At 44.8% G+C, this 17,440-nt stretch overlaps 1 protein-coding gene across 4 annotated transcripts in view; it reads right to left on the minus strand.

Moving 5' to 3' along the window:
• AAK1 (AP2 associated kinase 1) overlaps positions 1 to 17,440 on the minus strand; it is a 108,526-nt gene that overhangs the window by 24,026 nt on the left and 67,060 nt on the right. For 2 of the 4 annotated variants that reach the window (XM_067470707.1, XM_067470710.1), the window contains exons 16-19: positions 14,821 to 14,940; positions 11,302 to 11,397; positions 2,775 to 2,876; positions 281 to 394 (exon numbers count right to left, since the gene is read on the minus strand). In XM_067470707.1, the coding sequence (XP_067326808.1) occupies positions 281 to 394; positions 2,775 to 2,876; positions 11,302 to 11,397; positions 14,821 to 14,940 (432 nt within the window). The remainder of the gene's footprint in view (positions 1 to 280; positions 395 to 2,774; positions 2,877 to 11,301; positions 11,398 to 14,820; positions 14,941 to 17,440) is intronic. The other 2 variants (XM_067470708.1, XM_067470709.1) reach the window with 2 other exon arrangements.

A 17,440-nucleotide genomic window follows, 5' to 3' on the forward strand; every position in this document is an offset into this window, starting at 1 on the left:
GAAATGCATGTATGATCGGGCCATAAACTTTTGTGGATTTGATTATTAAAACCTGTCTAGGGTGATCACAGGATTCAAAAGGTTGGGTTTTATCCATGGCTTCCTGTTTATGTGATGAGGTTGGGGACGTCTCCCCGAAGGACGTGGGGGCCGAAAGAAGAAGCGAAAGCACAAAGCAAGCAGACAGGAGAGGATCCCTTACACCCATCCACTCACCCACCCTCCAAGTGAACCATGGGCACAGCTGCCCTTTGGAGCCCCCTTTTCTCCTCCCACCCACCTGCTCTGTTGGAAGCCACAGAGTCGGTCTGCGAGGAGGAGACGCGCTGCTGGCCGCTGGGGGCCTCCAGGCCCGGGATGAGGCTCTCTGCGGCCCCCGCCAGGTCGGCTTTTCCTTTCCAGAGGCAAAAGAGGAGAGAGCAGAAGCCAACAGTTAGGAGCAGGGAAAGGAAGGAAGGAAGAAGAAGAGAGAGAGGAAAAGAGAGAGGAGAGGAAGGATGGAGAGGGTGGAGCTGGAGAAGGTGGAGATGGAGATGGAGAAGGTAGAGATGGAAAAGGAGGTGGAGATGGACATGGAGAAGTTGGAGATGGAGGGGGGTTTCACCCTGAGCCCAGTTCTTTATTAATGACTGAGATGAAGGGCTAGAAGGCATGATTATCAAGTTTGCAGACAACAGACACCAAATGGGGAGGGAGAGCCAATACTCCAGAAGAGAGGAACCAAATTCAAAACTATCTTAACAGGTGAGAGAGATTATGGGCCAAAACTAACAAAATCAAGTTCAACAGGGATAAATGCAAGAGACACCACTTAGGCAGAAAAAATGAAATGCGAAGAGACAGAATGGGGGGTGATGCCTGGCTCAACAGCAGGATGTGGGGAAAAGATCTTTGAGTCCTCGTGGGGAAGAAAGGGAACAGGAGCTGGGAATGTTATGCAGCAGCAAAAAAAAGTCAATAGGATTTTGGCCTGCATCAAGAGGAGTCCCGCGCCTAGACCCAGGGAAGTCCTACTCCCCCTCTATTCTATTCTGCCTTGGTCAGATCACGTTACCTGGAACCACACTGTCCCATTCTGGGCACTGCAACTGAAGGGAGATGTTGACCCTAAGCTAGAATGTGTCTAGAGGAAGAGAGAGACTCAAAGGATCAAGGGTCTGGAGAACAAGCCCCATGAGGACAGAGCGGCTGAAAGAGCTGGTCATGTTTATAATGCAGAAGAAAAGGCTGAGAGGAGACATGATGAGGTCCATGGATCAAGAGGTGAGGGGAAGAAGGGAGCAGGCTTCTTTTCTGCTGCCTTGGGGACTGGGATGCAGAGCAATGGCCTCAAACTACAGGAAAGGAGATTCCATCTGAACACGAGGAAGAACTTCCTAATGGTGAGAGCTATTCAGCAGTGGAACTCTCTGCCCCGGAGTGGAGGCTCCTTCTATGGAGGCTTTGAAACAGAGGCGGATGGCCATCTATTGAGGGTGCTTTGAATGCAATTTTCTTGCTTCTTGCCAGAATGGGGTTGGACTGGATGGCCCATGAGGTCTCTTCCAGTTCTAGGATTCTATGATTCTATGAGGAAAAGATGGAGATGGAGAAAGTGATGATGGAGAAGGTGGAGATGGAGAAAGAGAAGGAGATGGAGAAGGTGGAGATGGAGAAAGTGAAGATAGAGGAGGTGGATATAAAGAAGTGGATGGAGGTGGTGAAGATGGAGAAGGAGAACGGGAATATGGAGAAGGAGAAGATGATGGAGAAGGTGGAGATGGAGATGGAGATGGAGAAAGTGAAGATGGAGAAAGTGAAGAAGAAGATGTAGATGGAGATGGTGGAGAAAGAGGAGAAAGAGAAGATGGAGAAAGAGAAGGAGAAGGTGGAGATTGAGAACGTGAAGATCTAGGAAGTGGAGATGAAGAAGCAGGTGGAGATGGTGGAGATGGAGAAGGAGAACAGGAATATGGAGATGGAGTAGGTGGAGAAGGTGTATATGGAGAACGTGAAGATGGAGAAAGAAAAGAAGAAGATGGAGAAAGAGAAGATGGAGATGGAGTAGAAGGAGAAGATGGAGAAAGTGGAGGTGGAGAAGGAGAGGGAAACAGGGAGGGAGAAGGAGAGGGAAGGAGGTAGGAGGGAGGGAAAGAAAGACAGAGAAGAGAGAAGGAAGGAAGGAGGGGGTAGGAAGGAAGAGAAGGGAAGAAGGAAGGAAGGGAAAAAAGGAAGGAAGGGAAAGCAAGGAAGGAAGGGGTGGGGGAAAAGAAAGAGAGAGAGACAGATAGACAGACAGACAGAAAGACACTTGCCACTTCTTCCCAGCAGTCTTTAGTGTGCTTTATTCCCCTTTGCTTTGAGAAGGGAGCACCACGAGGCTCTTCTCTGCCTCTAGAGCAGTGGTTCTCAACCTGAGGTCCCCAGATGTTTTTGGCCTTCAACTTCCAGAAATCCTAACAGCTGGTAAACTGGCTGGGATTTCTGGGAGTTGTAGGCCAAAAACATCTGGGGACCCCAGGTTGAGAACCACGGCTCTAGACAAGTTTACGCAGTGGCAGGAGAGTCAGGATTAAGGCTTTTTCTCCCAAAGTGAGATGCACAACAAATCTTCCTGAATCCCAAGCCCACCTTCCTCTGAGATTTCCCCCAGAATGGGTCCACAATGAAGTCCTCTCTTGCTATACTTTCTCATTTCAGAGGGTCCAAGGAGGGCCTGGTTGCAAACTGAAGGCAGCTGGGGAGGGCTGGGCATGCAGGAGAGAAAACCCCCAGGAAGGCCTTGGGGTGGTTACCATTCACGGCGTCAGAGGCGCAACCGAAGGGGTCAGCAAGAGGCAGAATGTCGGGGAGCAGAAGAGCAGGTTCGGGAGATTTGAGGCCCTCAATCAGTTTCTCTGACGGCCCAGAAGGAAAGCAGGGAGGGAGGAAGCAGAGAGGAAGAGCGTCAAACAGGAAGAAGGGAGGGGGAAACCAAGAACATCCATTAAAGAAAAGGCATTTCACAACTAAGGGGGCGCCCACACTGTAGAATGAAAGCGTTAACAACACTGTCTCGGCTCAATACTATGGGAGTTGTCGTTCGGTGAGGCACCAGCTCCATATGGAAGACGGAAAAACTTGTAAAACCACAGCTTCCAGGTTCACATAGGATCCAAACGCATTCATTTGACAATGACAACATACCCTAAAAGGGGTTTGCATTAGAGACTTGTCTCACCAGTCTTTAAATCATGCTTTAAAAAATTGGGGAAAGGGTGAGAAGACTTCCCAGGATCCAGGGACCAGGCTCATCTTCAATTTGAACCGACATATATCACACGTTCAAGGCCTGTGCTCTGCATGCTTCCACACACTTTAGTTAATGCTCCACAACAACCAGACCATGCGACTCCATTCAAGGTGCATCTACACTGCGGAATTAATGCAGCTTGGCACCCCTTTTACTGCCACGGCGCAATGCTAGGGAATCCTGGAAGTTGTCGAAGCCACAGCATTCTTCAGCAGAGAAGGCTTAAAATCTTATGATACTTCGCCTGCCATGATTCCATAGCATTGAACCGTGATAGGAAAAGCAGGCTCAAGCAGTGTAGAATATGCACCTTGAAAGGTGAATCATATGTTTAGTTGCACACAACTACTTCAAAACACACAGCAGACAGGAATAACACTGTAGGTAACAAAATGTGATTATTTTTTCTGGGTTGCTGTGAGTTTTCCGGGCTGTCTGGCCATGCTCCAGAAGCATTCTATCCTGACGTTTCGCTTGCATCTTTGGAAGGGCATCCTCTGAGGTTGTGAGGATTTTTTTTCTGTTCCTGGTTTGAAAGTGTTGAATCCTTTTTCATTGTGTGGCTCTTACTTTCAGAGTAGTGGTGTGACTCCAGAAATTTTGTCTTTGTGGCACGCAGCAGCAGAAAAATCTAGGATTGTGAATTAATTTCTACACATCACCTTTTCTCGGGAGGAAATGAAAAGACCTTTTTCCTTGATGTATTAGCTAAACTTTGAGTCTGTTCCAATCCAGTTAGAACTTGGGTAAATATAGGTTGCTTACCTGTAACCGTAGTTTCCCGAGTGGTCACCTGTGAATTCGCACATATGGTAGTTTCTGTGCTGGAGCAGACAGCTTCGGAACCTTCTAGATGAGTGGTTCTCAACCTGGGGTCCCCAGATGTTTTTGGCCTACAATTCACAGAAATCCCAGTCAGTTTATCAGCTGTTAGGATTTCTGGGAGTTGAAGGCCAAAAACATCTGGAGACCCCAGGCTGAGAACCACTGTTCTAGATAGATTTGAAAACCTTTCTGGTGGTTAGCCCCGCCCAGTCTCCCTTCGTGAGTATAAGTATAAGCCAGTGAGCAGGGCAACCACCTCAGTTCTCTTCATCTGCAGCTCTGTCAGCAGCTGAGAAACTTTGTTTGTGTGACTAGCTTTTTTGGACTGCCTGACTGACTAAACCGGAATGTCTATCGCTCTCTGACTTTCCCCACTCTGACTTGAGTCTGTTTGCTGAATTTCTAACTTTAAGTACTGTATATACTCGAGTATAAGCCTAGTTTTTCAGCCCCTTTTTTAAGCTGAAAAAAATCCCCTCCGCTTATACTTGAGTCAAGGTTATTTATTATTTTACTCTGCAATTAGTATTATTTGTATTACATGTATTATTTTACTCTATTAGTATTATTACATTTATTATTTTACTCTATTATTACTACATTTACATTATTTTACTGTATTATTATATTGATTGCATTTATTATTTTACTCTATTATTGTTATTATTACATTTATTACTTTATTATTATTATTACTATTATTAAATTTCCATTATTTACTCTATTATTTTTTTTATTACATGTTATTACAGTTATTATTTCATTCTATCATTATAGGTAATAGGTAAGTACATTTACATTGAAGGAGGTTAGAATAATGGTTGAATCAGAGTTGGGCAGTCTTATCTCAAATTAGAGTTTTGTGTAAATACTCAAAAACATTTGACCTACTGTATTGTCGAAGGCTTTCATGGCCGGAATCACTGGGTTGTTGTAGGTTTTTCTGGGCTATATGGCCATGTTCTGGAGGCAATTTTTCTCCTGACGTTTCGCCTGCATCTATAGCAAGCATCCTCAGAGACCTCACTACCTCTGAGGATGCTTGCCATAGATGCAGGCGAAACGTCAGGAGAAAAATTGCCTCCAGAACATGGCCATATAGCCCGGAAAAACCTACAACAACTCATTTAACCTACTGACGATTACCAGTAGCAGCTACATTTTCTCACCCTCTGCTTATACTCGAGTCAATACGTTTTCCCAGTTTTTTGTAGTAAAATTAGGTCCCTCGGCTTATATTCGGGTCGGCTTATACTTGAGTATATACGTATTCTCCTTTCGACCATCATGGCGGCCGCTTTGGCCTTTAAGCACTGTGCCTCATGCTCAGTAAGCTATTCAGACAACGTTGGCCTTTCGTTACATTTGTTGTGCCTGGGGGACAGACAAACAAGGAAAAATCTGGTACTTCGTCTGAATGCGTGCTTTATGAGCAGGGGAAAAAGAATTGCTGATTCTTGCAATTCACAGTTGACCACGATGTGTGATTCACAGTTGACCACGATGGGAAAGTTACATTTTAATTCACTTCTTGACGGAGGAGCTCGACAGCAGGACTGTTCCGCAAACATCCATGCTCCATCCCCCGCCCCCCAAAAGCTTGAAAGCCCACTGTTTCTTCAATCCATCCATCACAGCCGTCTTTGCCCTTGTGCCAAAAGAGGATGAGGTGCATTGCTTTGTCTGGGAGAGAGCGACTCTTGACTGTTTCCCTACAAAACACCTTGATTTCGTACTTCTGACCCTCATCCCTCCAGCGAGAAACTGTTTGCCTTTTGTCCTGTTGCAAAAAAGCCCAAATGAATGAGGTATTATGCAAACGATATTCCTGGAGGTCTGTAATTAGCTAGTTTTGCACAAAGAAAAGGGCTTTCAATGGCCCCAGCAGCTGTGTGCAAATTTCCTCGTGCCAATTAAGAGAGCCCATTAAGAGAGAGAGAAGCTACCAACTGGAAAAGGCAGGCAGAAAGAGTAGAAACAGCATTTTGAATGGGCATAAAGCTCCATTAGAAGAGGCCTGAGATGCTCTAGCATTGAGCAAAGAGTGGGACTAGATGGCCTCTAAGGGACCCCTTCCAACTCTCTGCTTTTAGATCAGGCATGGGCAAACTTTAGCCCTCCCTCCAGGTGTTTTGGACTTCAACTCCCACAATTCCTATATATATATATATATACACACACATACACACACACACACACACACATATATACATACACGCTATAGGCCTGCGAGACGTGTCTTCCTTTCTGTGCAAATGCGAGGCTCCATTTTTTAATAAACTTTTAAATAAACTTCATTATTTCCTTCCATTAGGTAACTTGGCCACGGTGGCGCCATGGGTGAAACCCTCGTGCTGACCTGAAGGTCAGCAGTTCGAATCCATGAGGTGGGGCGAGCTCCCATCTGTGAGCTCCAGCTTCTCGTGCGGGATATGAGAGAAGCGGTATCACAGGCTGTATGGCAGTGTTTCAAAAGCATTATTTCCTGGCATTTACGGCAGGCATCCTCAGTGGTTGTGAGGTCTGTTGGAAACTAGGCAAGGGAGGTTTATAAATCTGTGGAATGATGTCCAGGGTGGGAGAAAGAACTCTTGTCTGTTGGAGGCAAGTGTGAATGTTGCAACTGGCCAGCTTGTTTAGCACTGAATGGCCTTGCGGCTTCAAAGCCTGGCTGCTTCCTGCCTGGGGGAGGTCTTTGTTAACCCAGAGTGTTTCCTATCTAGAATTGCCCTGTTTTCCGGGTGTTCTTCTTTGTTTACTGTCCTGATTTTATAGTTTTTTAAATACTGTTAGCCAGATTTGGTTCATTTTCATGGTTTCCTCCTTTCTGTTGAAATTATCCACGTGCTTCTTGGGAAATTTCAATGGCTTCTCCTCTGTATAGTCTGACATTGTGGTTTTTATGGTGAACCACAGACCGCAGAGAGAAGCTGGTGAAGACACACAACCTACAAACGATCTACAGACCCACTTTTTACATATCAGGAGTGACTTGAGAAAACTGCAAGTTGCTTCCGGTGTGAGAGAATTGGCTGTCTACAAGGATGTTGCCCAGGGGACGTTACCCGGATGTTTGATGTTTAACCATCCTTGAGGGGGGGCTTCTCTCATGTCCCTGCATGGGGAGCTGGAGCTGACAGAGGGAGCTCATCTGCGCTCTCCCTGGATTCGAACCTGCGACTTGTCTGTCTTCAGTCCTGCCGGCACAAGGGTTTAACCCAGACTCACTAAGAAAATCCAACAAATGCTATGTTCAGCAAAAGACAAGAGGGATCCTCTCACCTCTGCAGAAGTCTACCATATACCATGCAGCTGTGGACAAGAAGTCTACGTAGGGACCACCAAGCACAGCAGCATTGTCCAGGCATGAATCAAGGAACATGAAAGGCACTGAAGACTGATCCAACCAGAGAAGTCAGCCATAGCAGAACACCTGATGAACCAACCTGGACACAGCATATGATTGGAGAACACAGAAATGCTGGACCACTCCAATAACCACCATGTCAGGTTACACAGAGGACACCAGAGACAACAGCCAAAATGGATAAAACTCAGCTAGGGGAATGCTTGTGGCACAAGATGCAGAAAGGAACTGTGGGAGTTGGAGTCCAAAACGCTGAAGGGCTGGGGTTTGCGCATGCCTGTTCTAGGATCTCCAAACAGGCCTCTCCTTGTTCTCAAGGGACGCCATGTTCCCACCTGGTTTGCAGTCCCCTGAAATCATGGATATAACCAAACGCGATTGAATTAATTCACAGGATTTCCACATGCTTCTTGTGGAGTGCGGGACCCATTTGGAGTGAAAGAGCTCATCACATTTCAGGTTAAATCCCAGAGTGGATCCACCATTCCACTCACATGGACTCCACTATCATCTTGCTTCTTTCTTCGTGTTTATATGTGCGAAAGAAAGAGCAAAAAACACAACTCTTTCTACAGGCAAAAGTTCAATAGAGGCAGGCAAAGGAAGAGGACCTGTTTTAAGCAAATGGCCTTTAAGATCCTGTCCTGCCGAAACTTGCGCCTCTTCCAAACACTCCATGCTATCAGTACTTTCAGGCTGGTTACACCAAGGTATGAATAGTATGTTAATGGCTGCAGCAAAAATCTGTAATTAGGAGGAAGGAAAAGTGCAATTGGAGCAACCAACGGGGTGCGAGTTAGAACAGGCAAAAGGGAAGCAGGCGCTTTTGGGCCCGTTACTCACTCTTTGCCTTTGGAAAGAGAGAAAAGGGCAAGGAGGTCAATAAAGGAGGCAGCAGCACAGGCCTTTCCTTTGGAGATTGGCTGAGGAAGGAAAATGCCAGGTAAGGAAGGAACCAAACGGAAAGGAAGAATTCTGAACTGAGGCGAGATCTGGGGAAGAAATGCATCAAGGAACAGGCCCTTTCATGCGGCACAATGTGCTATCCAATCCTGGGTTTGGTCAGCCATGCTTTGGCAGAGAAGTACAACTCTGATCATCCCAACTGCATTTGAGACCTGGCAATTAGAGTGGTGCTAAGACTGTGGAACGACCTGCCAAAAGAAGAGCTCCAATATGTCAGAATGTAAAACCCACCTCAAGACCCATCTCTTCCGGAAGGAGGCCTATGCGGCCAGTTTATAGAATTTTTACAATGCTTGTGTGTTTTGACTGGGCTGTGACCCATTTTGAGACACAAAGAGAGGCAGCAGGTAAGAAGTAAAATTATTATTATTATTATTATTATTATTTTACTGACACAAAAACACAGTATGTCACAGCAAACGAGATCTATATGCTGGATTTCGTATCACAAAATCACAAGTCAAATACTTCCCAAGCGTCTAGGACTGTGTGATGTATTTTCGAAGGATGCGCACAGATCCAAGGTGGCCTTTTGCAGTTGACAGATCGTGATTTTGTCGATGTTTATTGTTTCCAAATGCCGGCTGAGGTCTTTTGGCATGGCACCCAGTGTGCCAACGACCACTGGGTGCCGTGCCAAAAGATCTCAGCCGGCATTTGGAAACAATAAACATTGACAAAATCAGGATCTGTCAACTGCAAAAGGCCACCTTACTGGGATCTGCGCACTGATCCCAGTGTGCCAATGACCACTGGGACCACCTGTACTGGTTGATGCCAGAGTCTTTGCAGTTCGATTTTGAAGTCCTGATAACGGCTGAGTTTTTCCTGTTGTTTTTCCTCAATGCAACTGTGACCTGGTATGGCGATATCAATAATCCAAACTTTTTTCTTTTCCACAATCGTGATGTCTGATGTATTGTGTTCCAAAACTTTGTCATTCTGGATTCAAAAGTCCCACAGTATTTTTGCATGTTCATTTTCCACTACCATTATTATTATTATTATTATTATTATTATTATTATTATTATATTATTCTGCAGCAGCTTGGCTGCTTTGAGTCAGGAAAAATAAAGCAGGGTATAAAAATATAATAATATAATAATAATTATAATAATTGGCATCACTTTAGGCTTTCAAGGGCTGAAAATAAGCATGATGAAACTGTTGGAAATAGCAACTTCCTTCAAGCTTCCACTGGTTATTTGTTTGTATATAATTCAGAATACTTCCTGTATTATATATGTGTGTATTGGTTTGCAGTTTTCCTTAACTTTATGTTGTGGGAGGGGTTGCACACCATGTGATCAGATCTGAGACTGCTCTGATCTCAGACTCCAATTTAGAAGAGAGACACCACTAGACTGTTAAGACTGCAGAAGCCATTAGACTCTTAGAGAGGATAGAAGCCAATAGACTTTCAGATGCTATTAGACTCTCAGACCAAACAGATGCCTTAGATCAGTGGTTCCCATCCAGTGGCCTGTGGACCACCAAGTGGTCCCCAAAACCAAAAAAATGGTCCCCGAAACATTTTTAAAACCTTTATGGCAGTTGTTCCATGGATCACAGTGGTCTGCAAGAACTAAAATATGATCTGCGGCCTCACTGTTACTACACTGTTGCAACACCCCACAGACCACACTCCCTTCCTTGTGGCCCTGTGCCCGTGGAGGGGAGGCAAGAGAAAGTCGTAAGGGACAGTTTCTTGGGTCTTGCGTCCACATTTTGTATTTCTTTCAAACTCAGCACCCTCCCCTTCTTCTTTTTTTTACACGTGCATTAACAAAACCCACAAATCATAACACAGCCCAACCAAAACCAAAATTTGTTTTCCTTGGTGTCTTCGTTTTTGTGCCTGTTCCTGGGATAATTAGGGATGCTGATTCAGAAAATTGCATTGCGTAGACCACATCAGCTCTAGATGATTAAATACGGTTTTCTGTGAGCAAGCAGATGGCTTGCTCACAGATAAAATATGTTCTGTATCAGAAACTAGAGCTGATGTGGTCTATCCAATGCAATTTTCTGAGTAAGCACCCCAAATCACCAAACTGAATCTAAAGTTGACCAAAACCGATTTGTAACCTTTTTGGTACTAAAGTTGGAGAGTGTAAAAAAAGTTGCTTTAGATGTGGCCTGTTAAGATTATAAGAAGGATGCCCTGTGTTATCTAAACAGATAAACTACTTCAAATCTATCTGTAACTGGGTTGATATGCAATGTACCTGTATGCTGAATACATGAAGTCTGTGAGTAAACCAACTATGTTATTTTAATGAAGGCTACGTCATTTTTGGTCTCTTGAGAGCATAACTTAAACCAAGATTTTTTAAAGGGAGAGTAAATGTTTTTGACGCAACTGAAATAACACTTCTGAAACGCTGCTATATATGTTTTTTGTGCATTGGCATATATTTCTACCTAACAGTTCAAAGATATATCCAAGTATTTCAGTCTAACAGCCGAAAAACCTAATTGCCTTGTATGAATGCTAGTGGATTTTTATTACTAAGGAGAAGGTTGACTCAAGCAAGTTTTTAACTCTTCTCATGAAGATCATACTTTGCAAAAGGTTATGATTTCCAACAAGGTCATTCCTTTCAAAGATTCCATTTCACAAACGGTTATGGAGATTCACATTTTACAAAAGAAACAGTGTTTGGCCCTGAAATATAGGACTACTTGATCCACCTCAGTGTGAGGAGACTCCGTGGATTGTATGCAAGCAACAGCAGAACGTGAACTTACCGACGTAACCTGGAAGGGTTGTCGTGGATAACAGCGCATGCTAAAACCCCCAAATACGTCCACAATCCCCATCCCTAATGCAAATCCTTTCTCCCCACAGAGGCATAATGTCGCAGTTACCTGGCGTCTCTGACAGCGGAAGAGGAAGAGGAATGAAAGGGTCAGCGACCGCCAGCAGCGGAGGGCTGGAGTCCAAGATGTCTTTAGTTTTTTCAGCTGGAAACGAAGCCAAGGAAGGGAGAAGTCGGAAGGAAAGGGAGGAAGCGAGAGAAAAAGAAAAGGAAGAGAGGAGAGAAAGATGTCAACGCAAAGCAAAGCACAGGAGAGGAAATGCGACACAGAGCCACATGCACTCAAAAGGAGTTGAGCTGGAGTCTGCTAGTATGGCTACCTTATCCCTGCCCTGGACAGTAAAGAAAGCCATTTTTTGATCTCAAAATATATTTCCAAGATTCACAAAAAACACTTGATAGTGAGATTTGTCAGAAATATCAGGTCGCTGCTGCCAGCAAACAGGCCTTTTTCCATCTACGACAAGCGAGGCAACTGGCACCTTACCTGTAGGATGAGGCTCTGGCAACAGTCATCCATGCCACGGTCACATCTAGGCTGGACTATTGCAACGCCTTGTATGTTGGCCTTGCTATTTCTATGACCCGAAAGCTCCTTATTGTCCAGAATGCTGCAGCCAGGTTACTCACAAAAACACACATGAAATGCCATATAACACCAGTGCTGCGGCATCTACACTGGCTCCCAATTGAGTATCATGGTTTATATAAGATGCTGGTCCTGACCTTTAAAACTTTATATGGCCAGGGTCCATTGTATCTTAGAGACCGTCTCTCCTTCTACCATCATCGGAGGTCGCCACAACCATCCCAACGCGATCTGCTCTATATACCGGGTCCTAGGGAAGTGCACTTGGAAAGCACCAGACGCAGGGCCTTCCCTATTTCTGCCCCTGCCTTGTGGAATTCCTTGCCTCCCTATTTGAGAGCCATGCGCGACTTGGGGCATTTTGTCCTGGTGCTTAAGGCCTGGCTTTTTACTGGAGCATTTGACTCATGTTAATTTTAATATTTGTATGTATGTGTTTTATCCTGTGCAATTTCTGCAGTGTAAATCGCCTGGAGCATCTCGGATGGAGAGCAATTAATAAGTAATTAAAGATGAGATGAGATGAGAAATATTAAAAATTAACTAGGCTTTTTAAATTACAAAAATGTGAGTCAAGCACTGAAAGGGTAAAATGGAACAATGACTCGGCAAAAGCTGCAGTTCAATATAAGCAGGCGTGTCTGTAGCTTAAAAGCCCTCAGTGTTAGTAACCCTCAGTCTGTGAGAGAAGGGCCTCAGTGTGTTAGTAGCCTCAGTGTTAGTAGGCCTCAGTGTGTGAGAGGCCTCAGTGTGTGGCCTGATGCGAGAAGGATTCAGTGACAGAAGCCCCAAGTTGAAGGCCTCATGTGTGAAGCTCCAGTGTGAAGGTTGCTGTGTGTAAAACCTACTGTGTGAAGCTCCTGTGTAAGTTTAGTGTGAGAAGAGTCTCTGTGAGAGCAAAGCTTTTTATCTGCATGAGAAAGGAGCCAAGCGTGGAAGCAAAGAACTTTATATGTGTTCTTGTAAATAGTGCAACCATATTGTTTTGCTATAAAGAAAAGCTTCCTATGGAAGAGATAACATTGGCCTGTGTGTTTTTGGGCTACTGGTGTTGGGTTCATGCTGCTGTTGCTAAGTTACTCTGCTGTACATTTACAAGGAGGGTCTTTGGTTAATATATGAATTTTCCCAACAGGCCAAGCTTTTACCAAAAGGTTATGTCATTATCTTTCAAAAGGTTGTGACTTCTAACAAGGTCATGCTAGTCCAACGCTCGGCAGCTAGACTACTAACGGGTGCTGGGTACAGGGAGCACACCACTCCGCTGTTACACCGGCTCCGCTGGCTGCCAATTAGCTTCCGAGCACAATTCAAAGTGCTGGTGTTAACCTATAAAGCCCTAAACGACTCCGGCCCTGTTTACCTCTCCGAACGTATTCTCCCCTATGAACCATCAAGATTATTAAGATTGTCTGGAGAGGCCCTGCTCTCGGTCCCACCGGCCTCGCAAGCACGTCTGGTGGGGACGAGGGACAGGGCCTTCTCGGTGGTGGTCCCTCGACTCTGGAACTCTCTCCCATTGGAGATCAGAACTGCCCATTCTATCCCGACATTTAGGAAACAGGTGAAGACGTGGTTATGGAGACAGGCATTCAACGAGTGAGCCAATATCCTGAGATATGGAAGGAGGATGATGAACAACGATTTTAGTGTGACGACTGACCATTGTAGTTATTGAATGTAATTGCTGTTTTAATGTCTTATTGTAATATGAATTATGATGTTTTATTGACTGTATGTGATATTATGGTTGGAAATCGGTCTGAGTCCCTCTAGAGAGGTGAGAAGGTCGGTATACAAAACTTTTAAATAAATAAATAAATAATAAATGGTTAGCCCGATGTTTAACCTGGTGGCGCAGTGGGTTAAACCCTTGTGGACTGAAGACCAACAGGTTGCAGGTTCGAATCCGGGAGAAGCGGATGAGCTCCCTCTATCAGCTCCAGCTCCTCATGCGGGGACATGAGAGAAGTCTCCCACAAGGATGATAAAAACATCAAATCATCCAGGCATCCCCTGGGCAACGTCCTTGCAGACAGCCAATTCTCTCACACCAGAAGCGACTTACAGTTTCTCAAGTCGCTCCTGACACAACAAAAAAAATGTCTTTCCAACGATCATAAAATCTCCAAAACGGTTGAGGAGATTTCCATTTTCCAAAAACTTTAGTATGACTCAACTTCTGCTGGAAGTTTGATCACAGAGTTGCACTAAAGACCTAGAGATTCCATAGAGACCATATTCCTAAACTCCATAAATAACACTATGTAACACAATTTTTGTTCCTGGGTTATCAATGTCATTTCATAATTGGTTCAATCATAAAAACATGGAGAAAGTTTGTTTCTGCAGGAGGGACTCCCTGCTATAGCACAATTTGCAATAGTTCTCCCATGAATCTCATTATAGAGTCTGAACCAATTCAACCTAGTTTGTGCCAGTCACAAAAACAAAGTTCCTGGAGTAGAACAATGACTTTTAAAGGAAGTGCCAGAAAACAACACTTTCAAACCAGGAACAGAAATATTTTCAAATGTGTTTCCATAGTGTAATTGAATCTGCAAAAGAAAAGCCTGCCAAGATGAGGGGCTGACTGCAGTCCCCAAATCTGTGAAGTCCTAACTATATATCTTCCATCGGCTGAGATGTAATTTCACTCTTCTATTTATTGTTGCTGCTAAAACTGTTTTTTACACTAGTGGTCCCAAAACGGCACAGCAGTTTATAAAGCAATGCAAACAAGCAGGTGATAAATCAAATCCATCGCACCACGGCACTAAACAGGAAGGAAACTGACAAAGCAACCAAGCAAAGGCACAAGCGTCACAAATCAAAAGCCTTTGAAGCGGAGGCAGGTTTCAAGGCTGAGAAGTTGGAAAAGAATTCTCGGCGTGGAGATCAGGCACAAAGAAGGCCTCACAAAGACAGGCACGGGACCTTGTTGACACCATCGGAAGGCCCTGCATGGAGTGGGCTTACCTGGCACAGGTGCAAGGGGAGAGGGACCAAAGGCATCGGCCTGGGTTGTGGCGGGCGGTGCTGGCTGGAAACCGGGGATCAGGTTCTCCACCGAACTGCCAAGCTTTTCCGGAGGCTTCCCTGAAATCATAAGAGCAAGTTCAGGGCGGCATCCTCAACGAGACCCAAATTGGAAATACATCCTCATAGAACAGCTATATTACCATTGTGCTATTCTACAACAAAATTAAATGTTTTCCCCAGCACACACCACAAAACAAGATCCCAGTCCCTCCACACTCCCACCACCACCACACACACCCCAATGCCACGTCAATGTGAAGCCATAGAGTTCAACACAGCCACAGCTCTAGGATAAAAGCTTCTTCTCGATCTGTTTGTCCTTGCCTTTGTCACCGTGTACTGTCTGCCAGATGACAAAAGTAAGTCATTGTGAGGAAAGGCTTCTCAGAGATGGAGAAGGGAGAAAGTAGGCAGGCAGGGGTCCCAATGGCACTCAAGCAACACCGAGTATATACATGAATACTTAGAATAGCTTTATTGTCATTGCGCTATTGCGCTAAATTAAATGCCTTCCCCAGCACATGTCACAAAAACAACACACCTGTTCCTCTACGTTCTAATCGCTAAGGCACATCCTCCAATGCCACATCAATGCGAAACCATGGAGTACAACATATTTCTAGGATAAAAGCTCCCTCTCAGTCTGTTTGTCCTTGCCTTTGTCACCCTGTACCGTCTGTTAGAAGCAGAATAATAGATTTCTAGAGTTGTAAGAGACCATCTAGTCCAACCTCATTTTGCCAAGAAGCAGGAACATTGCATTCAAAACACTCCCAACAGATGACCATTCAGCTTCTGTTGAAAAGCCTCCACCACACTCCGAGGAAGAGAGAGAGTTCCACTGCTGAACAGCTCTCACTGTTACGAAGTTCTTCCTCATGTTCAAATGGAATCTCCTTCCAGATTGGACTATTGCAATGCACTCTACATGAGGCTGCCCTTGAAGACGGCCCAGAAATTTCAATTGGTCCAACAGACAACAGCCAGATTGCTAGCTGGAGCGAATTACGAGAAGCGGTCAATCCTCCTGTTTAAGGAGCGCCACTGGCTGCCGTTCATTTTCCGGTCCCAATTCAAGGTGCAGGTTCTTACCTACAAAGCCCTGAACAATTTGGGACCCGTCTACCTGCGTGACCGCATTTCCATTTATGAACCCACGCAATCTCTTCGATCATCAGAGAGGCCCTTATCTTGCTCCCGCCCCCTTTGCAGGTGCAACTGGTAGGGATGGGGGAGAGAGCCTTTTCTGTGGTGGTCCCTTGACTCTGGAACCCGCTCCCTAAGGATATTAGGCAAGCCCCCACATTGGCAGTCTTTAGGAGGAGCTTGAGAACTTGGTTGTTCCAATGTGCCTTACCTGATCGAAAGACCAATAATTTCCTGATATGACCAATTCTCTGCAAAATATCCTCTGAAGCACTTGATTCTACTTGTTAGGGCAATCAACTCTACCTCACCCTCTAAAACCTCTATTCAGACTCATTTTATTGCTATCACATCCAGTGTTTAAAATTTTTAATCTTTTAGACTTGGCCCTGCTCTTAGTGTTGGATCCTTGTGTTTTAAATGTCTTGTATTGCTGATATGTTATTTATAATGGTTTTGTATTGTATTTTTTTAATTTATTTTCCTTGTTTATTGCTATGTTAATTTACTAATGTATGTATTTTCGGGCTTGGCCTCATGTAAGCCACCCCGACTCCCCTTGGGGAGATGGTAGCAGAGTATAAATAAAGTATCATCATCATAATCATCATCATCATCATCATTATTCCTGTAGTTTGAAGCCATTGCTCCATTGTGACCTAGTCTCCAGGGCAACAGAAAACAAGCTTGCTCCCTCCTCCCTATGACACATTCCCCTCACCTCTTGTTCCTTGGCCCTCATCCTGTCTCTTCTCGGCCTTCTCTTCTGTAGGCTAAAAATGCCCAGCTCTTTCAACTGCTCTGTCCTCATAGGACTTGTTCTCCATACCCTGGATCCTTTGAGTCTCCCGCTTCCTCTGGACACCTTCCAGCTTATAGTCAACATCTCTCTTCAATTTCAGTGCCCAGAATAGGACACAGTGTGACTCCAGGTAAAGTGGTCTGACCAAGGTAGAATAAAATAGAGCACGGGGAGCATGACTTCACTGGATCTGGGCACGAGACTCCTCTTGATGCAGGCCAAAATCCCATTGGCTTTTTGAGCAGCCGCATGACATTCCTGGCTCATGTTTCCCTTCCTCCCCACGAGGGCTCCCAGATCTTTTCCCACACGTCCTGCTGTCGATTCAGGCCTTGTCCCCCATTCTGTCTTGTTGCACTTCATTTTTTCTGCTTAAGTGGAGTATCTTGCATTTATCCCTGTTTAGCTTCCTTTTCTTAGTTTTGGCCAATCATCTTTCTAATCCGTGAAGATTGTTTTGAGTTCTGCTCCTGTCTTCTGGGGTATTAGTTATCCCTCCCCATTTGGTCCCGTTTGCAAACTTGATGATCATGCCTTCTAACCCTTCATCTATGTAAATAAAAATGTAATGTTCGTTTATGGGATTAACAGAACTCAAAAACCACCGGA

The sequence above is a fragment of the Anolis sagrei genome, chromosome 7 (genome assembly GCF_037176765.1).
Source record: "Anolis sagrei isolate rAnoSag1 chromosome 7, rAnoSag1.mat, whole genome shotgun sequence".
NCBI lineage: Eukaryota > Metazoa > Chordata > Lepidosauria > Squamata > Dactyloidae > Anolis > Anolis sagrei.